This window comes from Ursus arctos, unplaced genomic scaffold (genome assembly GCF_023065955.2).
Source record: "Ursus arctos isolate Adak ecotype North America unplaced genomic scaffold, UrsArc2.0 scaffold_3, whole genome shotgun sequence".
Classification (NCBI taxonomy): Eukaryota; Metazoa; Chordata; class Mammalia; order Carnivora; family Ursidae; genus Ursus; species Ursus arctos.
In genome coordinates this window covers 80,332,550-80,358,394 of record NW_026622985.1, presented here as the reverse complement: position 1 = coordinate 80,358,394, position 25,845 = coordinate 80,332,550, and the positions used below count along the sequence as shown (strand labels likewise).

Genomic DNA, 25,845 nt, shown 5'->3' with positions numbered 1-25,845 from the left:
TCCCAGGGTACGAAGCCATCCTGACAATGCCATGGAGGGTTCTACAAATCCTTCCGTAAGCATGCCAGCACACTGAGTGCTAACGGTGTGCATGTCTGTAAAAGGAGATCTTGCAAGTCAACTCTTAGTTGAGCCAAAGGGAGGGTCGGCCATTTCTCTGATACCTCCCCTCAAACTGGAATTTATGATGTGCTTTTCTTGTAGCAGACTTACTTTCCTAATAATGTCTTCCTTAAGCTAATATGAAAACGAATTTGTATTCCTTAAGTACCCAGCAGCTGGGTGGGGGGGTGGAGGAGACGGTCCAGGCTTACGCTGGATTGTTGAGAGAAACTGTCTAAGGATTTAAAATGTGTCACAACTAATCTGTGTGACAGATAATCTGTATGTGGCAACTGAGAGATAGCTATATTTACATTTATAAAACGGACCGCTACTCTGTCTCATAGGGCTGCTATGAGGATAAGGAACGTTATATTTACATGATTTAAGCTGTGGTGAAAAAAGACAGGATCTAAATTTGAGGTAGTTTTGCTATTTCACATAGGTTTCCTCTCAGGAGTTAAAGCTACCATGCAGTGGCTACCAGAGGCAGACAGATGGAGGAAGCAAGATTCAGGATCTTGCCCTCGGTCCCCAGAGTTGCTAAAAATGGAAGGTACCACCAGCTCAGTGGTCCACCCCAGGAGTGTTGTCCACGAAATGAAGAATTCATATACACACCCTTGGCCCTTGAACATTTGCATGTCCTCTTGTTAGTCAGAAAACTCTCCAGTCAAACATCAGGGCCATGAAAGCTTAAGGAAGGGAAGACCAGGGAGTAGGCCAGCTGAAAGTGGGCCTTCCTGAAATTAAAGTCCTTTCTCGTGGTTATAATTCATTATTATTATTTTGGGTCTATGTGAGGGGTGAGGAAATGACATGAGATTCTTGGAGGAAAACAATTTTTTTAAGGTGGGAAGATAAAGGTCACAATCTAAGTAATACGGCTGGAAGAAGTTGTTCCAAAAACATCCAGGCAAATTCCAAATTCCCTTTTCCCCTTCCAACAAAGCTGAAATAGAAACTCCAAGGCTGGCTAAAGCAGTCAAGACATTTCAAACGGTTCAGACTAATCTCTACCACAGTGCTGTCCACCAGAACTCACTGTAAAGATGGCCGTGTTCTATTTGTGCGCTGGCCAATATGGTGGCTGCAGAGCCCATGAAATGTGGCTAGCAGGACCGAGGGGCTCGATCTTTACTTTGACTTTAATTAAAGTTTAAATAGTCCGTGCAGCTCTAAAACCTTTCCCAAGCTCCCAGCAAGCCACCGCCTCATCCTAGGCATGCCTCAATAGCGCACACACCGTAGAACACGGTAAGAGTTGCCTTTGTTAACTGGAAACTCAATCCGAAACTGGACGCTCTGCATTCACCTAAAATATGTTTTCCTCGCATTTCCCTTATTTATACCAGAGGGCTTTTTTTCCCCCTTTGCTGCTCTACCCCATCAACTTATTTTAACACCCCCCCTCCCCCAGGGCCCCCAGGTGAGAAACTTGACCAGCACTGGAGAACAATATAGTATAGCTCTGCAGCATAGAACTACGAGCAGTACGGAAATGCTGGGCTGGGCAAAACCCGAAGAATTGCTGGACGCCGGCTTCGTGAGCCGATCTGATAGCAGGGTTTGTCTCACTCAGAAAAGTGTCTCAGTTTCCAGATTTAGACCCCTTCAGTGATTTTCAGATCCAATTGCTAGCTTTACAACAGAAAAGATGTGTTTATCAATTTCACTTTGAAAACCCCATTTAGCCTCTGAAAATCTCTAAATTGGGCCCTTCTAATAATGAAGATTTGGTGTAATTATAATGTCACAGGCAATTGTGCTGACAAAACAAAACCAATATGTCTCCTTGCTGGGTCTTTGCTCTCAGTCTGACCAACAGGAGGAGAAAAGAGGCTTTGTCAGGAGCAGATGTGCAGTGGGAGGCCCCGGGAAAGCAGATCTGTTGAATGGAGCAGGTGCCACTTAGACATTCACTTTACTGACTCTAACCACAACCTCCCCTTCATTTGATATCCTGCTCTTGGCAGGAGGATGGAGAGAGAGCATCATACAAAAAGGAAGCATGTTTATCCTGTTCAGATTACGGCTCTGCCAGGCTGCTACTGCTGCTGGGTTCTGCACATTTGCTCTTTATTAAGCAAATGGTGGATCTGGGAAGTGAATCCCTGTATTTACACGGGTAACCTGAGAGCCAGAGGGCCCCGAACCATACTGCCTGCGATGTACAAGCTATCAGAGTTAATAACAGTGCGCTGACATTCCTTCAAAATCCTAATGGAAGCATAAATAAAAAGAGGAAAGTCCACTTTCCCCAAGAACCTTAAAGACTTCATTCTGTAAGAGTTTTTCTTGTCATGATATTCTGGTTCTTGTGTGAAGAGTGATTAATCCCCTTTTTACATGCTCAATTAAAACCTACTTTTTCATCCACGTATTAAATAGAAATGACTCCAATTAAAGTTGTCCAATTACAGCTCTGGATTTGGTATGCCAAAAAAAAAAAAAAAAAAAAATCCCTTTACAGAATATTACCTGCAATGACAGGCACCAAGATTCTGCTGGAATCATCTAAGACCAGAATCTGTCTTTCGAATACAAAGACTCAGAAAGATGTGGGGACCTAAAGGGAAGGAGAATGAGATAAGGACACATGTAACTTGGCCCTCATGACACTGAGGATGGAGAGGAGACTGGTCAGTCCATCTGCCAAGTGGCAGGCACCTTCTTGGGAATCTCTGCCCTGAAGCTCTGGTCTGAGTGTTTTGCCCAGAATGTCCCTGGCTCACCAAGTTCCCCCAGCTGAGAATACCTGACACAGTCAGACTGGGAGTTGTGAAGGCATGCCAACCTGGCTTGACAATATGTGCTAATTCCCCCTGGGGCCCTGAGTTGCCAGCTCTGGAGGCCTTCAGCTTTTCATATGGAAAGCACCTAAAAGCTACCTTGGAAGGACAGGGCCCTGGCTCAGATGAACACTAAGAATAGAGACCACTGTATAGCGGCGGCCATTTCATGGTGAAGGCTCTCCCTTTTTGTAGTCTAAGTCTTCAAGTAGCAGAGCCTAGATTAGCAATTTCTGGTGTACAAACGAGAATGCCTGAGGCCACCCTCGTTTATCATGATACAGGGGAGACGATACCCGCCTCTGGACGAGCAGACTCCGCAAGGAGAAATATGAATCGAAACCTCACACTGACACTTTCAAGAGACAGCCCTGGTCCTTCTGGAGGTATCCACAAGTCAGCATTTTCACGGGACACAAACAAAGGCACCAAAGAACCCTGACCATTAGAAACCCCTCCACCTGTGGGGGCTACGTCTGATGAGTGACAGGAAAGCCCTGGTCATTCTGGAGAACTGGATCTCAGTTTTGTTTCTCTAGCATGCCTGAGGGACACAGTATGCTCCATCAGTAACAGAGGCTTTCTAAAGCAGGGATTCTCAGTGTGAGATCCACTCCCTGCTCCCTCCAAACAGACACTTACTGGACCAGATCCTAAGATGTGTCCAGGAGGAGCTAACAGCAAACCCTCTGAAGATTAGTTCCCTTCCTGTTCAGTCTGAGTGTTTAAAAATAATAACACCAGCAGCAGCAGCAGCAGCAGCAGCAGCAGCAGCAATAGTAGTTAACAGTTACTGCATGCTTACGATGCTCCAGGCACTAAAATGAGTGGGACTAAATATTCTCTGTTGGCCCCTAAAACTAGTGTGATCGACACATCTCCCTGGATGGGCAAGAGTGGGGAGTCAGAAAAACTGCCCGTTCCCTCTGGCCGCTGCTCCAGGAGGCATTTTGGATTTTAGGGGGTGACTGTGAAGGCAGGCAGGCAGGAGGACAAGCTTCAGTGCATAAAGGGGCTGCGGAGTAACACATCTGGGGCAGAAAACTGTAACTGTAACCCCCCCGTGTATTCGAGAATCGAGAGCCCCAGCATACACCTCTATGTTCCTATTTCAGAAGCAGCCATGTTTTCGTTGTGAAATCTGGGATTCATCCAATAGTAATGGCTTCTTTCAGCCTCGTGACCCACTGGGCTCTGGATATTTGATCCTTTTTGGGGTCACTATAAATCATTAAAGAGCCTCACCTCAAGATGCCTGTAGCCAAGAAGAGAAACCTGCATTTGTAAGGCATCTGGGTGGAAACATGTGAGTGGCCTGGGTCACGCATAAAGAGACTGGGAAGTGGGTTTAGGTGTCTCTGCTGCCTCCTGTCTCAGATTTTCCTGCTCGGGACGCTGCGGTGCTCAAAAATAGGCCAGTTCTTCTTGCAACCCTCCTGCCCAGCTGTTTACTGGTTGCGGATTACTGCAGTCACATGGTAGTGTTTTGTTTTGTTTTTTTTTTTATAAGCAAAGCCATGCTGTCTATGAGCTGAGAAGGTCACTGGGAGGCTAGGCTCATGAAGTACTGGTGTGTCCTGCCCTATGCAGACGGGGCACGACTTGCCAGAAGAGCACAGTATTCTTGCTATGGCCTTTAGATCAGCACCATCCAATATAACTTTCCGCAGTGATGAAAACGTTCTGTATCTGTGCCGTTCACTACAGTAGCTACTAGCTACATGTAGCTATTTAGATTTAAATCTGAATAAACTAGAATAAAATAATACAGTATCTCAGGCCACACATGGCTGTTGAGTGCTTGAAATGCGGCTGTGACTGAAGAACTAAATTTTTTATTTTACTTAATTTTAATTAACTCACATTTATTTTATTTTATTTTTTTTAAAGATTTTATTTATTTATATGACAGAGATAGAGACAGCCAGCGAGAGAGGGAACACAAGCAGGGGGAGTGGGAGAGGAAGAAGCAGGCTCATAGCAGAGGAGCCTGATGTGGGGCTCGATCCCATAACGCCAGGATCACGCCCTGAGCCGAAGGCAGACGCCCAACCGCTGTGCCACCCAGGCGCCCCTAATTAACTCACATTTAAATTCAAACAGACACAAATCATAGCTACTGCATTAGACGGCACACCTTCAGATCTTGGGTTTTGATGCCGTTTATTTATTTGCCTCTGCTAAGATTTATCATGACACTGACTTCTAAGGTGAGTAAAATATGGCTATAACCACTCTAAAACAATCCTGCAAAACAGCGACCCACACAAAGAACAGTTGAATTAGATGAATAATAAAGACAATGGCTTTCACTTGTTCTATGTCTCTTTGACTTCCTTGGTTGGGTGGGTTGGCAAGAAGGAGTGAAGAGGAAGGAAGGGGCCCACATCAGGCAGTAGAGAGTACTGGAGAAGGGGGTTTGGTTTCCAGTTTCACCATTTAGCTGCAGAGTGACACTGCGCAAGTCCCAGCTTCAGCTGCCTCCACAAAACAGGGCTCACAGCTGTGTTCTACCCACCTTCCTGGGTGAAGGTAGAATAATGCTGAGGGTGCTTGCTTAGTCGCTGGCAAGGGGGTTATGGTGATGGTGGCGGCCACAGTAGTAAAAACAGAAAAGGAAAGAAAGGAGAAAGAAACAAAAATGATGAAGGTCCTAAATAATGATGGTCAATGCTTACAGTCAAAAAGCAAAAAGAGAGAAAAGTGAAAGTTATTTTCCTGGTATGACATCTACCAACATGTTTTCCAGAATGAAAACTACGATTTTAAGAAAAGAGTTAGCTGACTTAAATAGGGAAATGCTGTCTGCAAAGAAAGCATGTTGTCCAGAGGACATTCGAAGCATCCATGCCCCGGGAGCTGCAGGCCCTCATGTACTCACTCCTCAGCCCCCTTCTTTCTGAGCCACCCTCATCTAATTCCTTCTAAGATGTTTTTTCAGGTTTGCGAGTATGCTCTACCTCCCCCTCCATTTAAAAAAGACCTGTGATTCCAGGGGCACCCGTCTGGCTCGGTCAGTAGAGGATGTGACTCTTGATCTTGGGGTCATGAGTTCGAGGCCCATGCTGGGTGTAGAGATCACTTAAAAATAAAATCTTAAAAGAATAAAAATAAAAAAGACCTACGATTCTAAAGGGAAAAGAGCTGTATGACAGATGAGTCTGCATTTGCTTTTTCTGACAGAATAGGCAACACCTCGGCTTGGTCTGACTGAGACCATCCTAGTAGCTCTAGGTCTCCCTGTTAGCGGCAAAGAGGGTCATTTATGCTATAGCAGGGTAGCCTAGAAGTCCACAGCCGCCAAAGGCGCTGCTCTCTAGGGACTTTCAGGATGGGAGGCTTTCAGCCTAGGACTCTCAGCTCATATAAAACTGTTTGCTCAGGGGCTGCCTGCTTCAAGTCCAGGGAGGACTGAACTCACCACTTTTGGATTAAAGGGACAAATAATATCGTAGCGAAGAATGCAAGCTCTTATTGCGCTTTATGGTGACTGAAAATGTACCTTTACAATAAAACTTAATTTAATACATTTGTTTAAACTTTAATTAAAATAGTGAGGCAAAAAGTGATTTAGTGCATACTGGGAGAGCATACCAGCACCGTTTTTTTTTGTTTTGTTTTGTTTTTAAAGATTTTATTTGAGAGAGAGAGAGCATGAGCAGGGGAGGTAGAGGGCCAGAGGGAGATGCAGATTCCCTGCTGAGCAGGGAACCCGATGTAGGGCTTGATCCCAGGACCCTGAGATCATGACCTGAGCTGAAGGCAGCTGCTTAACCTACTGAGCCACCCAGGTGCCCCTACCAGCACCTTTTTGGAGGAGCCACACTGACATGTTTCCTAGGTTAATTTAATACTGACATCTCCACTGACTCTTTTGGGAACAAGTCCATGTACTAATGTGTCCAGCACAGAAAAAGGGACAATGAGAGATGTATTTTATAGTTTATCAAGATGAGAACTGGAATTTTCCCTCTTATTTTTAAAGAAGAGCTAGAACAGAAGGACATCTAGTGAGTAATAATGGATGATGGTGGTGGTGTAAATAAGAAAAAAAGTGAAAAAAGTCCCCCTTCATGATGGAGACTGAAAGCCAGCTGTGAGGTCTGAAGAGAGAGCATGGCCTTAGGAGCAGTGGAGAGCCATAGCGGCCACAGCAAACTAGGCGCTGGGACAGAAGAGCAGCCCTTGCCCCAGGACGGTGATACAACCAAATCCAGGAGCCATTAAACAGTGTCACCTTCAATCAAAGTTCCTTCAATTTCCTTCCCTCAAGGCTACACAGAAAGAGCCTCTGATGTCCCATTTTTGCAGCGTTTACCTCTGGCGCATGTATCTTCAACTGCGTAAGGTAAGCATATGGATCTGTCCTGAAAACAGGAAAGCGCAAGGGTACTCTGCACTCTGAAGTGTGACCAAACATATTCTGGGCAAGGATGAAATTTGGGGCGATGAAAGTGATGTGGACAGCTAATAACTGTTTTATGCTTACAGTATATCTATGTGCCAAGGACTATGCTAAGCACTCTACAGGAATCACTTTGTTTAATGCTCCCATCAGCCTCATGAGCATGGAACTACCATTAGCCTAATTTTATAGTTAAGGCTTAGAGAGGTTAATTTGCTTGCTCAAGATCACAGAGCTTGGTAATGCAGCTTTTAGAGTAAGAAGCTAGGCCAGCAGACCCTCCCAACTCCCTTGCCCCTCTTTGTCTCAGCACTAAGACCAGATATCCACAAAGTTAAATGACCCCAGTCACCACTTCCATAGCAGAGGCTCTTAATCCTTTGGCGGGGAAGGGGGGCGCACGGACAAGGAGCAGGGGGTGGAAGGGAGGGGGAAGGGGTTCTCTGATCGATTTGCACGTCTGATCAAAGCTATGGATCCCAGAAAAGTACAAAAAATTTATAGAGAATTTCACAGGGTCCAAGCCCCCAGGTTAAGGATGCCCTAATGTCTTTGTAATACATATAAAGTAGGTTTCCACTGAGAATTAAAGCACAGACATGCTGCCTTCTTCAGATCCAGCTGCGCTTACCTCTTTATAATCAGTACAGAACAGACCTTTCTGCCATCCTGTCTCACTTGAGAGGCCTTGCGGAATAGGAATGTGTGTTCTAATCTCTCATGCAAAAACTCCACCCAGGAATCCTGCTCTCTTATCTGAACTTCATGCTTCTGTCCTCATCTATCTACTCCTTTATCCCTCTCAAATTTTTTGAAAAAGGTATTCCAATAAGCATAGCTCAGATTAAATTAAACTGGAGAAACATACATATTTTTAAAAGTTTTTTCTTTTTTTAAGATTTTATTTATTTGAGAGAGAGACAGAGATAGCTAGAGAGAGCACAGGTGGGGAGGAGAGGGAGAAGCAGACTCCCCGCTGAGCAGGTAGCCCGATGTGGGCATTATGACCTGAGCTGAAGGGTGATGCTTAACTGACTGAGCCACCCAGGCGCCCCTTTAAAGTTTTTAATAGGGTCAAAGAAAAACAGCCAGGTGGACAGGTAAAGACATGTTTAGTGTGAAGAAAAGGAGAAGACAGAATTTTTTTTCTAAAGGAACTGAAAATTGATTTAGCTTGATTTGGCAGTTGAAATGGGTAGTAAACCGCGCACTCGTTTTACAGTGCAGCATGACTCAGGGGGGTCTCTTAGTTGTAGGAATTTATGTTGATGAGTCTTACGGCGGACCCTCAGGCAGCAGGGCTGTTGCCAGCACCAGGTCAGAACAAGGAGGGACATACTGCACCGCAGAGGAACGAGAAGGGCTGCTCTTTCTGTAAGTATAATGTTAATGCCTTTATCATCAGCTTTAATTTGTAAACAGACCCCGCCCTCTAGTCCACGTCTCTCCGTTCAGGGCAGGAGGAAAGCAGCTGGCCCCAGGTCTCAGCCGGGACAGCACAGGTGGTGGATGGTCTCTGGATGTCAAACAGTGGAGAAAGATGCATTTTCTAAACTCTCTGGCATGACCCAATCAAGGTATGGGGTTAGAGCCGAAGGGAAGGCACAGTGAGGAGCAGGGGAAACAAGTTTGCCACCAACTAGCTCCGGGCAGAAATGTACATTCCCCAGAGCCCTTTCTACCACCTTGGTCCCTACCTTCCTAGAGACAGGTGGGAATGTTGAAAGAGCTCTGGCATAAACTGAATGGTTGCAGGAGGGCTTGGACAGAAGCTTCTAGGGGGTGAGGAAACAACTCATAGGCTGGGTTTACTTCCTTGGGAACATCATCTACTCCCCGCCCCCAAACAACGTCCCTCATTTTAAACAACCCTCCCCCCCCCCCCCGCCCATCAAATGAAAATAAGAAAACATGTTCACTGATTGCAAAGTGATCTGCTCACTAAAGATACTAAAATGTGATAGCTGATCACTGAATGGTTCTATAATTTCTGCCACTGGAGACCCACAGACCCATGGGCTCCCCTAGGCTAGCAAAGGGAAGTGCGTGTGCACTCACGCAGGCAGAGGGGAGGGCTGCTGGATAGGGGAGCACGTGACATTAGAAATCACCACAGGCTCCCTACAGCCATCAGGGACAACTGGGGTAGGTGGGCACTGAGGCTAAGCTAGACAAAGGCAAGTGGCTTCTCCCAGGGATGGGGAGAAAGGCCTGACATTCCCAAACTTATTTGTTCAACACTGGGAGACAGTCATCACTCTGTATTTGTGGAGTCACATCAAAGGGAGGCAGCATAGCTGAGTGGCGTGGAGGCAAACTGCCTGAATTCAAATTCCACTTCTGCCACACTCCGTGTGAACCTGGCCAGGTTACTGAAACTTTCGGTGTCTCACTTTCCCCATATATTAAATGGGCATAATAGTGTTTACCTCATAGGATTATTCTGAGTTTTAAATAACTTCATGCACGTACAACACTTAGCAGAGGGTTTGCATGTAGCAAGCATTATATAAATTTTTATTAAATAAATAAAATTAATAAGACAATGGAATTGAGAGACAGAATGCAAGGTCAATAGTGGGAAAGAATGCAGATCCCTAGCTTGGAGTACTCCGTAAGGGGAGTGTGCCCCACCCTCATTTTAGTACAAAAAATGAAATTGAAGAAGTTGGGGGGGGAAAGGGAAATTTAAGTTTCAAAGTGTAAGAAGTGAGCCTCCATAGAATTCTGCATAAACAGAATGGACAGCCACGATTTCTTAATCTAGAAAGACGCACCTGGTTTGGTCTAACTACAGGGACAGTGTCTCTTCCAGCAACAATTAGTGTCTCATTCAATTCACTGGGGCAGTATTAAGAGCACTTGCTTCCCACTCCTGGTCCATCTCTGTGATAATGAATACTCCCCACTTCCCCTGCCCTAGGGAAAGATGGGGCAGAAGGAGAGGAGAACACTTAAATTAGTTAAATTAAAATAAGGCTTTAACACTATGTTAATTACACTGGAAGTAAAATCAAGAATAAAAAAAGGCTTAAATCTTCTGGATGAACTTTAAAATTACTGTAAAGGTCACTCCCCCCCCCCCCCCAATCTTTTTGGAATTTTGATTGAATTTTTTCCAAATTTGGAGAAAGGTCTTTCACTAACTGCTAATAATAACACCACAATAATAACATATTACAGTATAAAGAACAAAACAAATAGTTGAATGGAAATAGAAGATCCACACAAAAGACCTTACATAATCTATTTAAGAATTCTGCATAAAAATACTAAAAACATTTTTCACAGAACTAGAACAAATAATCCTAAAATTTGTATGGGAACACAAAAGACCCCAAATAGCCAAAACAATCTTGAAAGAAAAAAACAAAGCTGGAAGTACCCCCAATTCCAGATTTCAAGTTACACTGCAAAGCTATAGTCATCAAAACAATATGGTACTGGCACAAAAACAGACACAAAGATCAATGGAACAGGACAGAAAGCCCAGAAATAAACCCACGATTATATAGTCAGTTAATCTTCAACAAAAGAGGCAAGACTATACAATAGGCAAAATACAGTCTCTTCAACAGATGGTGTTGGGAAAACTCTACAGCTACACGCCAAAAAAAAAAAAAAAAAAAAGAAAGAAACTGAACCACTTTTTTACCATACACAAAAATAAACTCAAAATGAATTAAAGACCTACATGTGAGACCTGAAACCATAGAAATCCTAGAAGAGGGCACAGCAATAATTTCTCTGACATCAGCCATAGCAACATTTTTCTAGATATGTTTCCTGAGGCAAGGGAAACAAAAGCAAGAAACATAACTATTGGGACTACATCAAAATAAAAAGCTTCTGCACAGGGAAGGAAGCAATCAACAAAACTAAAAGGCAACCTACTGAATGGGAGAAGATATTTGCAAGTGACGTATCTGATAAAGAGTTAGTACCCAAAATACATAAAAAACTTATAAAACTGAACACCCCAAAAAACAAATAATCCAGTTAAAAAATGGGTAGAAGACACAAACCGACATTTCTCCAAGGAAGACATACGCATGGCCAACAGACACATGAAGAGATGCTCAACATCACTCATCACCAGGGAGATGCAAATCAAAACTACCATGAGATATCACCTCACACTGGTCAGAATGGTTAAAATAAAAAACACAAGAAACGACAAATGTTGGCGAGGATGTGGAGAAAAAGGAACCCTCCTGCACTGTTGGTGGGAACGCAAGCTGGTGCAGCCACTGCAGAAAACAGTATGGAGGCTCCTCAAAAAGTGAAGAATAGGACTACCCTACAACCCAGTAACTGCACGACAGGGTACTTACCCAAAGAATACAAAACACTACTTCAAAGGGATACATGCACCCGGATGTTTACAGCAGCATTATTTACAATAGCCAAATTATGGAAGCAGCCCAAGTGTCCATCTATAGGTGAATGGATAATATACAATGCAATATTATTCAGCCATAAAAAGAAGGCAATCTTGCCATTTGCAACAACATGGATGGAGCTAGAGAGTATAATGCTAAGTGACATAAGTCAGAAAGACAAATACCATATGGTTTCACTCATGTGGAATTTAAGAAACAAAAGAAATGAATAAAGGGAAATAAAGTCAGGATGCCTGGCTTTGTCAATTGATAGAGTCTGTAACTCCTGATCTCAGGGTTGTGAGTTTGAGCCCCATGTTAGGTGTGAAGCACAAAGAAGCAAAAAAAAAATGGGGGGGAGAAAAAGGAGAGACAAATCAAGAAACAGACTCTTAACTATGGAGGAGAGCAAACTGGTGGTCACCAGAGGGGAGGCGGGTGGGAGGATGGGTGAAATAGGTGAAGGGGATTAAGAGTACACTTATCATGATGGGCACTGAGTAATGTACAGAACTGCTGAATCACTGTATTGTACACCTGAGACTAATATAACACTGTACATTAACTATACTGGAATTAAAATAAAAAACTAAAAAAAAAAAGAATTCTGCATATGATAAAAATGACATTTCAAATCAGTTTAGAAAGGATGGATTTCGGGGCGCCTGGGTGGCACAGCGGTTAAGCGTCTGCCTTCGGCTCAGGGCGTGATCCTGGCGTTCTGGGATCGAGCCCCACATCAGGCTCCTCCCCTGGGAGCCTGCTTCTTCCGCTCCCACTCCCCCTGCTTGTGTTCCCTCTCTCGCTGGCTGTCTCTCTCTCTGTCAAATAAATAAATAAAATCTTTAAAAAAAAAAAAAAAAAAAAAGAAAGGATGGATTTCAACCTTTTTATGGAATAAATGGTACTGGAATAGGTTATGTAGGGGAAAAAAAATCAATTCAGATTCCTACCTAATGTCATATTCCAAAATAAATTCCAGATATTTTACACTATTTATTTTTTTTAGAACTTTTTAAAAAAATATTTTATTTATTTATTTGTCAGAGAGAGAGGGCACAAGCAGGGGGAGCGGCAGGCAGAGGGAGAAGCAGGCTCCCCAGTGAGCAAGGAGCCCATGCGGGACTTGATCGCAGGACCCTGGGATCATGACCTGAGCCGAAGGCAGATACTTCACTGACTGAGCCACCCAGGTGTCCCTATTTTACAGTATTTAAAATAAAAAAATGAGACCGAAGAAGAACTGCCATATAGATATTTATCTGATTTGGGACCTATGTAAATGTAAAAGCAAAAGACAAATAATTATGGAAATAAAAATGAAAGTAACAGAAGTTAAATAAAAATAAACTGAAAAAAAAAAAAACCTATTTGCAACATATACATTAAAGGGGTAATATCTTTAAAACAGGATATTTTCTTAGCAGCTCTGGTAAGAGGCTTAATGGGACAACAGCTGAAGCAGATGATTCCCATTATCTTTATTGATTAACTATGAACTATCTGTTTAATCCCCCTCCCATCTAGCTTTTAGGAATAAAAGACAGCTGCATGAATATGCAGTAAGATCTCAGACATAACAGCACCTCGGGAGAAGTGGCCAAGGGTCAATATAGTTCTTATTTATAATTATTTTTGCTGAAATAGGAAGGAAGAAAAAAAATGTGTAGATCTGGTGGCCCGAAGATTGCTAACCATGGGTGGCAAGGTCAGGTGAGAGGTGACTGTGGGTCACAGAGCCCCTTGACCCCTGTGTGGGCCTGCCTTACAGACTGCACAACCTTTTATATTAAGGTATTGCGGGGGGGGGGGTGTGAGGCAAGGAACGACTGTGAGAAAAAGAAAAGAACAGACAAGAAAAGATGTAAAGGAAGGCACTCATGGAGAGGCCTTCCCTAGTCTTAGGCAATTCTACCTGCACTTCAATGAAAAGAAAGGCATCTGTGAAAACTGTCAATCGAACCAAACCATGAAATTCCATCCTAAGAGACCAAAGACCTATTTAGTGCCATCAAAAAAGGGAGAGCATCCATGAAATAAAGTAATACCAGTGCTTGAGCAGTCCCCTTAGTGTTGGGGTGGGGCAGAGTCCAGACAAAAGGAGACATCTTCAGGTGCAAAGTCTCTGTCCAATCTGCCTTGGTGACCCAGAAATTAAACTTCTGGGTTGTATGCATGGGTCATTATCTTTCACTTGAAAACCGCTGTCCAGCAGGACACTGCTTCATAGCCTTGCTGCCCGGACATCTCTCACCTGTTACCGTACTCTATCAAGCGCCACACTCAACGGGGATGCAGAAACCCCCTCTGCTTCAGGCCTAAACAATATCCAGATTGCTCTTAGAAGAGTTGTCTGCTACTAGGATTTTTATTTAAACCATACTCTGGAATCTGGGGTGTATTTCTTTTTCCCCAGTAGTGGCTTTTCCAAATAGCACCTGTCCCTCTACCATCTGGTTCTTCCTGATAATACTCTTCCTGATAATAAACTTGGTCTACTGGCAGACACCATAAGGTTGTCATCACAGAAGTGACAAACTTTGGCAACAAGACACACTCTGAAAGAATGATGAAAAGAGAATTCCCTAAAAGTCTACCCAGATACCAAATCAGCTATTTACATGGGAGAGATCTGGTTCCAGCCCCACAGTAAACTCTATAGCACTCTGGGTAAAATGTCAAAAGATAGAAGAAGCATCAGAATTATTTGGATCATATCCAGTATTAGATTCATTCTCTGGATTCCCAAGGGAGAGATGAAATGATCAGCCTTCACCTAAAATTGCTGGGGTTAAGGCGCAACTCAATGGCCTGGTCTGATTCAGAAACGCTGTGTTGAGAAAGTGCTAACTCCAGCTCTCGTGTCTTAGCTTGGCACAGGTTGGCAGCCACACATTGGGGCTGACCTTCTTTGGGAACCACTGGCTTTTAGGATGTAGACCAGAATTTTCTCTTAGCACCAACACGATCAACTACATGAAATCAACGCAACTGATTCACACACCGCAAGGCTACTGAAAAGAGGCAGTTTCCAGGAATCAATGATAGTGGGTATGGTTCAGCTTTACTGTAGGGCTGAATGGGTCCACGTGGCCAGAGACCCCCAGGGTCCTCAAACTTACCTATAAATTCAATCTGAGAAGGTGAGGCTGAGGAGGAGCCAGAACTATAAAGCTGTCTATTCTCCTAGCCCAGACAGGTCAAGACCATTAGAAGGGATAATAGCCTCCTATGAAACGCAGGCAGAGAAGTACCTGCAGCATTCCACAGGGAATAACAGCAATCTGCACTTCAGAAGAACGTCACAGAGCCAGATACCCTATCTGTTCAAGGTAGATTAGGACTCAGAAGAGAAGAGCGTAAGGTAAGGAAGCAGGGGTAGGATTCCAGCTAAAGAGGGAGGTTTCCTTGAAATCTACCTATGGTCCTTTCATCTTGAACATACATGGCTATGAGATGCCCTTTAACCTGCAGTGTTCTGGCGAAGATCAAGTCGATCTCTGTTAGGGTTAGTTCACGGGAGTCCCTAACCCTACAGAAAAAGCAGGCTGTAGCTGTAGTATTTGATTTTCTTGTTTGTTTTTTTTTTTAAGAAAATGTTTCTCAGGAGCCACAGGGGCTCTTTATGTTTCCTGTGTTATTCTCTGGGTGACAGACACAAGTACTTTCCTCTTCTCACTTCCAAAGGAGGATACAGCTTTCGGTCTTTCTTCCAAGACTTTTCCAAATAACTTCATTCACTTAAAAGGGATCTATCCCGTAAAAAGTGCCAGGAACTTTCCTCTCAGCCACTGATGTCATTAAGCAACTGTCTGTCTAAATAAGACTATGTTATCATTTATCCTCCTTTCAACACGAAAAAGAAATCTCCATAGAGTACTTAACTTGTCCTACTTAACCATATATATATATTAAGTTTAATAAACAATCACGGAGTGTTACAGAACGGGGCTGGTCATTGTCTTTGCCCCAGACATCTGAGGCACTCCCCCAGGCAGCCCAGGTCTTGGTAACTGACTTCCAGAGCCTGCTGGAGTGGATCCAAAGAGCTGGGCTGAAGTTGTAAATTTTTGCCACCATATTTCTATGAACTTTCTCCCTTTTGTTTATTCAGGAAATCACCAATATCCAGGAAGTCAAAGAGCTGGGAAAGAAGGGCAGGGTGGTGGCGTGTTATTGGCTAAATCCAGAGGTCCCTAGTGAGGCTGCATTTATTAAGAGGCAGACTCCCGGCACCAACCAGCAAGGCGCCTTCATCACAGCCTGCTGGCTGACCCTGTGTGAGATGCTGGTGCCTTTCTTGAGATAGAACATTCTAACTTACCACAATGTACCTGCCCAGGGGAGGGTCTCTGCTACAGCAAAGGACATTGATCTACCCCATGGGACAGTAAAGGACAAAATGTGCCCCAGAGCAAATTTTAAAGTACCTCTCAGTCCTATCACAGCAAAATACTTTTCAAATAAGCAATTCCGTTAGATAGCCATTATCATGGCATTTCCCACCCCAAGAAAACCCCAAGTTTCCTACTAGTGAAAGGAATCAGAGGCTCCTAGAATTTCGCTAGGCATCAATTGCCTATCAATAAAGAAAAACTCAAATCAAAGCTCAACCTCTTTCTGAAGGGTCTGCTGTCAGTCATGTCAGGAAGGTTTAAGTGGAAACAAGGAAAGATATTCAATAAAATATGTATGCTCTCTTACCATTAGCATCTTGGACTCCAGTAAGTGCTCCGACAGCTGCTGCGGTTTCCCCAGACAGGACGATCTGTCCCCCCCCTTGCAAGGTGGCCTCGGCCAGTGTGGCGACAGCATGGGCGGCGGCTTCGCTGTGGGCACAGGGACAGCAGAGAGGAGGATGTGTAAGTTGAATGAAAGTACAGCACTGCAGCAAGACACACCATCTTCCCAACGCTTCCCTGGATCTCTCTACGGACTCATGGGTAAGAGCCTACCAGCAGATACGGGAGTGCAGTGTTGCTGGATAAGGCCAGAGGAATTTTTAAACGCTAACAGTAAATAGCTAGAGAACCCCCGAATCTTACAGATTTATAAAGCTAACTCTAAGAAATGGGTGTTTGAGGACAGAAGGCACTCATTACCAGTCTCTTCTTTATCAGCGTTGGTTGAGTGCTTGACAGCCAGAGCGGGAGCTCTGATCCATACTGACAGTACAAAAGCCTTTCTGGTTGGTAATCACAAAAGTTTTCTTGTTTTCTCTTCTCTTTATGGTAACACTGGACAGATGATCTAAAACTGCCCTTTGGTGGCAGAGGATGGATGATAACAGGAGTCAACAACCTCAACTTGCTATTTAATTAATATTAAATCATAATAATGTAGTTCATATCCATGACTTCAAATACAAAGTAATGGCTGACCAAGACCCTAATATCCTGCAAAGCCTAGCTCTTCTCTTTGCCTCAGGGTTCATGTGGGCAGTGCTAAATTAAGCCTTGAAATTTTAAATGATCAGGGTAAGCCCAAACTCCTAGCTTCTAGAAACACAATGAAACAAGAAATCTGCCTTCACTGCAAACACTTTGTAAAATAGAAAGATATTAACCATCTGTTTATAGTGAGCACTATTCTAGCAATTTGTATCCTATTTTTCTTTCTTTTCCTTGCTATATGCTTTTCCCAAGTGCACAAATACCCATTTTTATTGGTTCTCTGATGCTACAAACTAGACAATGCACCATTATTTTATGTGCCAGCAAGAAAGAAAAGAAAATGCCTGATAATTGTAGTACTGTAGTATCCAAATTTCAGAGATGTTAAAATGTGAAAGATGCAGAAATTCAGCACCTCGTCCAGGAAAGCATCAGCTCCCACTTTGCACCGTTACTGAAGGAGCATCAAACGTGGGCATGGAGCAGAGGAGATGGTGTCATCCAGTTTTGCCGAGGTGGGCAAAGTCCTGGGTTTGACGCCAAAAAAGCCAGTTGATGCAGCTTTCCTCTGAAGCTACAGGCCCTAACTCTGGCAGGCACACCTTGTAGTCACGAGACGTGGGTGCGATTGGGGTATGAGGGGCCGTGGACTGGTTAGGGTAGACATGTCCCGACTGTGGGCAAAGCAACACGTACCACACTCCACAGTGTCACTTTCATTTAAGAAGGTCTAGAAAAGTAACTGACATGATCACTTCCCTGGGGGAATGCAGGGATTCTAGGAAGAAGTAAAAGAAACCCAATGGACAGACAAGTCCCATTAAAAAGAAAATTCTCCCTTTCTTACTAATTTGATTTGCTTTTCAATTTTTATGTCTCTGTGTTCAAGTTTTTTTTTTCTGATAATAAAAGTAGCAGACGTGTTAAAGTTTCATTAAATGTAAAAGAAACTTTAAAAAATATCATACAGAGATAAGTTATTTCCTTCTAATCGTAAACACAACAGCTAATTGCAGGATCCTACTGCAGTTTTACAGCCTGCTTTTTTTTCACCTAACATGGTATTTCCCCATGTAAATACTCTTTGACTATTTCTTCAAAATAATGCATGCCAAATTGCTGACACCCCCCCCCCCCCTTCTTCCCCTACTCATTCATCTGCGGCAACTTTTAAGTTCCAGGCTTCCTTTGAGTTAGTTCAAGGTCATAATTACGTATTTCAAATTTGTTTGCTTCCTTCCTAAATATTTGGGGGTGTAATTGGGGCCGAGCAAAAAGCTCAACAGTCCTGGCGTGCATGTGCAGCCCAGGTGAGAGCTAAGGTCACCCCCCATGCTGAGACACACTTCTTGGTGATCCCATGCCCATAGCCAGTCATTGCATGGTGTCTGTAACATCAATTTAGAACTAAAAGGGACCTTTGATCTACAATTACTACTAAGGCTATTCTTTACGTTTTTACATGGTAGAGTTTAATTTTAAAGTCCTTCAGAAGTCTTTATTAGAGATAGTAAAATGAATGATTTCTAGATCCTTAATCTTTAACATATTTTTTTAAGAAATGGATGTTTCTTGGAAAATTTTACAGTACCCAGCTGTCACTGATTCATGACATAGATATTTCACACTCTGGCCTGAGACATCACGGAGAGCTGAAAAGTCCAGGCTTTGAGAAAAGCTGCAGCAGTGTGGTATTTTGGAGAAGGAAGCTGTAAATGAGAACTGTTTATAGGGAAATACGATCTTTGTTTACAGGTTACCTCAGCGACTGCTCCCTTCCCCACGGTTTTCATCACAATTTGTACCATCGGATTTCTGTGCCCATCACAGGGGATGTCCTGCCAGTCTTGGGGTCCCGCACACATGCTTGCAGTGTGCAGTTTTGTGGGCGATGAAGGGAGGACAGCTACGCGGACGTGGAAGTGCACCTGCTCCCAATCACACCTGCTCCCAATCACACCTGTGTTGTTCTGTCTGAAGCTGTACATATTTAAAGTCATTTTCTTTAACACCTTTCTAAAATGTATTTGGTAGAAGAAAGCCAGTGCAATCCGGGACCAGAGGTGTGAGGGGGATGGCGAGCTCACAGGCTGGGGAGGTGAGTTATTTCATCCCCGGTCAGGGGCCGGACGCAGAGCAGTGATGGAGGGATCCCTCCCATGGGGCATGAAGACAGCGGCGACTCCAGTGGCCAACAGGCCTTCATTTCCAAATCTACTCTAACCCGACACTAGACCTCATGGGAGTGAGCAAACTAGACTGCTAGGAAAAGATGCTCTTTACTTACAAGGTGAAGACGGCTGAAAAAGTCCCTAAGCTACTCCTTCACAAAAGTGAGTTTCTAAACCAGAGTTACCAATGCAAAGTTTTCATCAGCTTATCTGTAAGTGCCCAGCCTTCATCCCCAGGAGAAAGCAGCAGCTGTGGCGCCCCTGCCCTCCATCTCCAGAGAGGATTTCTAGTCTAGGCCGTCCATCCCATTTTACTAGACAAATGAGTACCAGTCCATACATTACAGCCATATTTTATTTTAATATTATCTCTAATTTTAAGTCAATAGTACTTTCACTTCTCTTTTTAAGCCAAGAGTCTTCACAGCAAAAGAAGAGCAACTCTGAGTTCCTTGAGAAGGGAACTCAAAGCAAGCCTTTGCTTCCCCATAGCGCCGAGTTGCAACACACAGTAGGCACACAAGTAAAAATTGTCTCTGTGTTGACAACACAGTGTAAACTCCTATGAGGGCAAATGTAGACTCGGTCTATAAATACTTACCATGCGTCTGTATATGCAAGGGCTGTACTGACTTTAAAACAATTTTTTTTAAAGTAGGCTCCATGCCCACTGTGGCGACCCTGAAATTAAGAGTCATGTGCTCTACTGACTGAGTCAGCCAGGCACTCCAGGGCCATACTGACTTCAACAGACTTAAGAGGGAATATAATCTGGGGCGCCTGGGTAGCGCAGTCGTTAAAGCGTCTGCCTTCGGCTCAGGGCGTGATCCCGGCGTTCCGGGATCGAGTCCCACATCGGGCTCCTCCGCTGGGAGCCTGCTTCTTCCTCTCTCACTCTCCTGCTGTGTTCCCTCTCTCCCTGGCTGTCTCTCTGTCACATAAATAAATAAAAAATCTTTAAAAAAAAAAAAAAAGGGAATATAATCTAGGACGGCTTAACCAACAAACTGAAACTTCAAATTAATTTTTGTATCGCAACAAGCAGATAATGATTTCACTTCCTTTCCCTCTGGTGGTTCAGCTGAATACTTTTGGTTTTTTGAGCTGTAATGTTCTGCACCTCATTTGTTCATTTTGATTCTCTTCCCATCTCCTCCCTAAAAGTGCTGATTTATTATGTATCTTGAAAATAATTAATATTCACTAGTTTCCACATTTTTCTTAATAACGATCTCTCCTTAACCTCTTTGGGTTATTTGTAATGCCAGGGTGGGCTTGAAGGCTGTTGGAGCCCCGGGCCCTTGTTCTGACTTGCTGCTACACAAAACTCTTTTTAACAGCGTGGTTGAAAAACAGGTCTGTCCTGCATCTGTCCTGACCCCCCTTTCCCCTCCTGCAGATGAAGGAGCCCCTCAGCCTTCCTATTCCCCGCCTGCCATATCGTGCAGCCTCTCTGTGCCCACTCTGCGCCCACATCTGCTGTTTACAGTGCGGGAGAGGGCAGGTGATCAGTCAAGAGCCATGCTTGTCCCATCTGCACCTGAAACAGGCTGGAAGGAAGCAGCTCTACGAAATCGCTTTGTTACCATGGGAACAAAGACCGGATTTCTCAGTGTAGTTTTCACTAAGATGACTTCCAGCAACACAATCTGCAGAGAGGCTGGGAGTATTGTCTCGTCCCACAAAGAAGCAAACACCAGGGGTCTGCGTCTTAAGTCCAAACCTCCTGGCATCAGACAGTGGGTGACCTCTCTTGGAATCAGAAAGCCCCGAGTAGCCGGCTGTAGTCTAGTCTTGGCTGCTGGGCTTGGTTTCTTCACCCCTAACAGAGGCTGCAACGTACCATCCCCCAACACTCATCGGGGCGCTGAACTCTCTGATTGCAAACAGATTTCAACATCTCTCCTCCTCCTCCATGCCACAGTGAACCGCATCCTTCTTCCTTTGGAGTAAACACTATAGCCACCTCAGCTGCATCTGAGCTCGTTAACAAGCCCTCAGGGGAAACCGTTACTCTCCTTGCCTTTAGAAATAAGCCCTGGTCCTTCCACTAAAGGGAGCAAGAATGTGCCTCATATTTTCCACTATGTATAGAGTTCCCAGGACACTCACACTTCATTGGAATCTCCAAGGTGCTGGCTCAATGAAATCAAGTTTCGCTGGTCTTTAATGGTGGCCCGTTAGGCTTCATGCCACCGTGAGGGGTTACCAGACCAGAGGGAGGTTCTCACTCTGGCCATGACTTTTAGGAAGTTTATCCGTGCATCCTCTCTCAAAGGAAGGAGTGGGGTTGGGCCAAATAAGACTTTCATGTTACTGAAAAGCCACATGCTTCAATGGGCTAAGAAAAAAGTTTCAATCCCAGGTCACTCGGGGACTCACTGGGTACCCCTGGGAGGTGTGTGTGTTCCATACCCATCATCCACACTCTGGCCATACTCCCTTCAGACTCAGTCACTTTATCTCCACTCTCACCAGTTTCCAAGCCTTTAACAAGGCACACCTGGCCTGCCTCTCCCTAACTGGCCTTCTATTTCTAATCTCTTCTCATCGTAATTCCGAATAGACGAAATTTAAAGTGCAATTTAAATGATCACTCTAATTCTTTTCTTTTTTAGAGAGGGGGGAGAGAGAGAGAATCTTAAGCAGGCTCCATGCCCAGTGCGGAGCCCGATGTGGGGCACAATCCCACATCCCTGAGATCATGACCCAAGCGTAAATCAAGAGTCGGACACTGACTGAGCCACCCAGGTACCCTGACAACTCTAACTCTTGGAAGTGCTAACTATGGGCTGGACACTTCGATGAGAGTTTTATATATAACATTTCAGTAAGTCTTTTCAAATTCTATATGATGAAAATTATCCTTATGATGAGGAAACCAAGGCTCAGGGGTTAAATTTCTCAAGATCAAATGGCTAGTAAGTGGCAGAGCTAGAATTCAACCCTGAATCTACATGACCTCAGAACCTTTTCAGCCCCCATACCATACAGCCACATGGAAATCATTCATACATAAGCCTATCAAGGCTTTCTAGTTTGTGTGATAGATAGCTTTCTATCTATCACAACCAACCTAAACTTTGGCTGATTTTTTATAGTTTGGAGGAGGTGATCCCCTTCCTCTGATTTTCTACAATGTTCATGGTCTGTACTACACAATTGCACTGAGTAATAGTGTTTACTAAGTGTTTTACTTAAATCAATTTCCCCAAAGAGAACAGTATGACTTTTTTGAGCGCAGACGTTGTATCTTAGAGCACTCCTTATTTACAACCTTACGCAGTAGAGTGCAGGCAGGTCATACAAATTCAGTGACTAAATGTGAGGCTAACAGCTGCCGCACATAATGGGGACAGCAGCCTTACCATATGCCAGGCACTGATCTGAAGATCTCGTTAATATCCCTAACAAGGGAGCTATTGTCATTACTCCCATTTTACAGAAGAGGAAAGCCTGGGCACCGAGTTCAAGTAAATGATCCAAGGTCAAACCACTAGTAGGTGACAGTGCTGCAATGTAAACCCAGACAGTCTAGCTTCAAGACCCACACCCTTAACTATTAGGTAAAATGCCTAGGTCCACTGAAAATAAAATTATGTCAGCAATGAAGAAGAAAAAGAATGATATGGGGATGATCTCTTCTGTCAAAACCAACAGAAGGAACCAAGTAGTTGTAACAATATAGTTTCGGAAACTCTCTCACTGAAATACCCCATTCTGCAGCACCTTTCCTAAACATACCTGAAGAAAAATATTTCAATTATTTTTCCTAATAATCTAAAACTCATTTCAAAGACTTTGATAAGCAAGGGAACCAAGTTTCCTGAAAAGTCAGTAAAATCAGCTCTCAACCAGCCCAAACTTGGATTAATGCCCCTAACGAAAAGTAGTTTCTTCTGTAGGAATGAAAGTATGACTAAAAGCAGTTTGTTCTGTAGGGTAAATGGAAAATCAATCCTGAAGCTCTTGCTTTACTATATCCTTTGCTCCCTTTAAAAACCCGAAGTACTCAAACCTTGCTGCTTTTGGTCTGATAAAGAGCACAAGAGAGGTAAAGCAAAACGGATCAACGTCCCTTGACCAGCAGGATTGAGCTGGAAGTCAGAAGGCTGGACTGGTTGCGTTGGGGTGGGGTGGGGCAGTAACAGGGTGAGTGAGGCAGATTATAAGCCAAATTACAGTACCCTAGGGGCCAAGTGTTAAGCTCCAACCGCCAATTGTGAGAGACTGAAGTGCAACGTTTCTCTTTATAACCCGTAGGTAGGGACAGATTCAGCGTCCTTATTTACTCCCCCAGCCCTGCCTCCACCTGTTGAGTGCCATGGTGACCGTGGCTCCCTGTTGCATCTCCTGAGAAGCTGCCACTGCGGCCTCTGCCAATGATGCCACCGCCTGGGTGGCCTCTGATGCTTGCGTCGTCTGGATGGTCATCTCACCTCCCTGTAACGTGGCCCAATTTTGTTCCACCTGAGGCAGAAAGGACATGATAGTAAAGACTCAAAGTCACAAGAGGATTATAATAAATTGTATGTGCTCAGCCAAATACATACACATTTTTAAATTAACATGACCTACAATGTACAGAACAGAGTTTTTAGTATGTTATCTTTTGTGTATAAAAAAGGGGGTATTAGAAAATATATCTGAATTTGCTTATATTTGCATAAAGACATCTGGAAGGACACAAAAGAAACCACTAAAAATATTCTCCTCTCTGTGTGTGGGGGGAGGGGAGTTGTGGGAATAGGTGGGATAGGAGACAGAAAGCAAGATTTTCCAATGTATACTTTTAAATAATTTTTGAAATATCTGAGCCATATCAATGTCTTACCTATTCTTTTGAATAGGTAATATATTAACATGGCTCAGATTAAAAATTCTGAATAAACCATAAAATTCAAAAGTTAGAATTTTTGAATAGACAATAAATATATTCTAAAAAAATTAAAATGATATCAAAGGATATGCAATGCCAGTACTCCCGACCTTTTGCCCAGACAGAGGTGACTGCTGTTACCTATTTCTTATGTGTCTTTGCAGGGATATTCTCTCTATATGCAAGCATATTTACAAACACACACTCCCTCCTATTTCCCTCTTTCTACTCCCTCTTAAAAAATAGAAATGGCAGCTTATTCTACGTTATCTTTTTGTGCCTTGCTTGTTTCACCAACAACACATCTCTGAAGTGATTCCATTTTGGAACATATAAAACTGCTTCCTTCATTCATGACTCATAATGATGGCTGCACAGCATTGTAGGATATAAGCACACCATGATGTATTTAACCAGCCATCTTTTAATGGGCATTTAAGAAGTTTCGAGTCTTTTGCTATTACAAACAGTACTGTGATGAATATCTTTACATACCACATTGTATATTTTATGGGAGTCTATTTATGGAGTAAATTCCTAGAGGTTTTGTATATTAAAGGATTGTATATTAAAGTTATATTTTAATTTTTGATGGAAACTGCCAAATTCAGGAAACTTTTTTTTTTTTTTAATGTAGCAAAAACTGCTTTCCTTTTAGTGGAGAGGAATTATGAAGAAACAAAATAAAACATACAAAAAAATTTTATCTGGTGAGAGAATAGACTAGAATTTCGTTTTGTTAGATCAAGGACAGGGGTTTTCTCGGCATTGGCATTATTAACATTTGAGGTTAGACAAGTCTTTGCTGCGGGGGGCTGTCCTGTGCATTGTAAGGGTGTTTAACAGCATCCCTGGTTTTACCCACTCACTGGTTGATAACAGCACCCTCCCCAGTCATGACAATCAGAAACATCTCCAGACATTATCAAATGTCCTGGGGGAGGGAGTGTACACTAATTAAGAACCACTGCTTTTAGTAATAATGCTTTGCATTGAGAGATTTCTCAGTCCTGGATACCTGTATCTAGCCACTTCGCTCCATTTTGCTCAATAAGGGCAGCTGATTAATTATTCCCCCTCAAAAACAAAAAGCAGCAGGGGCAGTAAAGCAATTTCTATTCGAAATTAGGGTAGGTAATAAATCAGTCTGCTCAGGTACAATATTTCTACGGACTTGGGTTTCAAGACGTTAGCTGCGCTCACTGGAGTTCCTGCGGCTCCCAATTCACACTGCTTCGGCCCAGTGAGTGAAGAGCTTGGGCTTGCATGGTAACGTCTCCCAAAGCAAGTGTCACTAGCTTAGGAGAGGTAGATATTTAAAGTGCCTCTTGCTTTGGTTCTATTACCATACTTAGACTATGCCAGTGCTTCTCAGAATGCTTGTCAAAAGCCTCCCAGAAAATGGGACATTCCTTTAAACTACCCTAGTACTTGCCCTGAGTTCTCATAGGCAGTGGGTTGTGCCAGCAACCTCCAGAGCCCATCACTAAGAGGCAGAGACATCCCATTTCCTCCCCTTAGAGCTGCAAAGTTGCCCACTCAGGAACTCACAAAACTCTTGCTTCCCAAGAGTTAGTATCTCTTGGATTTCATTACTCCAGTGAGTGTCACTGCAAATGATGCCAGTTTAAATGGCAAGTTACACTGCCAATTTGTAGATGGTCTATGATTCCACTCAAAACACCAGCCGAAGCCAGCCAGCCCGTCACCTTTTGCCATTA

At 43.5% G+C, this 25,845-nt stretch overlaps 1 protein-coding gene across 10 annotated transcripts in view; it reads right to left on the bottom strand.

The window, feature by feature from the left end:
- Nucleotides 1–25,845, bottom strand: part of NRF1 (nuclear respiratory factor 1) — a 143,223-nt gene that overhangs the window by 16,067 nt on the left and 101,311 nt on the right. For 7 of the 10 annotated variants that reach the window (XM_057304201.1, XM_044388236.3, XM_057304202.1 and 4 more), the window contains 2 exons: nucleotides 23,558–23,715; nucleotides 16,386–16,510 (listed from right to left, as the gene is read on the bottom strand). In XM_057304201.1, coding sequence (XP_057160184.1) covers nucleotides 16,386–16,510; nucleotides 23,558–23,715 — 283 coding nt within the window. The other 3 variants (XM_026511022.4, XM_048212882.2, XM_057304204.1) reach the window with 2 other exon arrangements.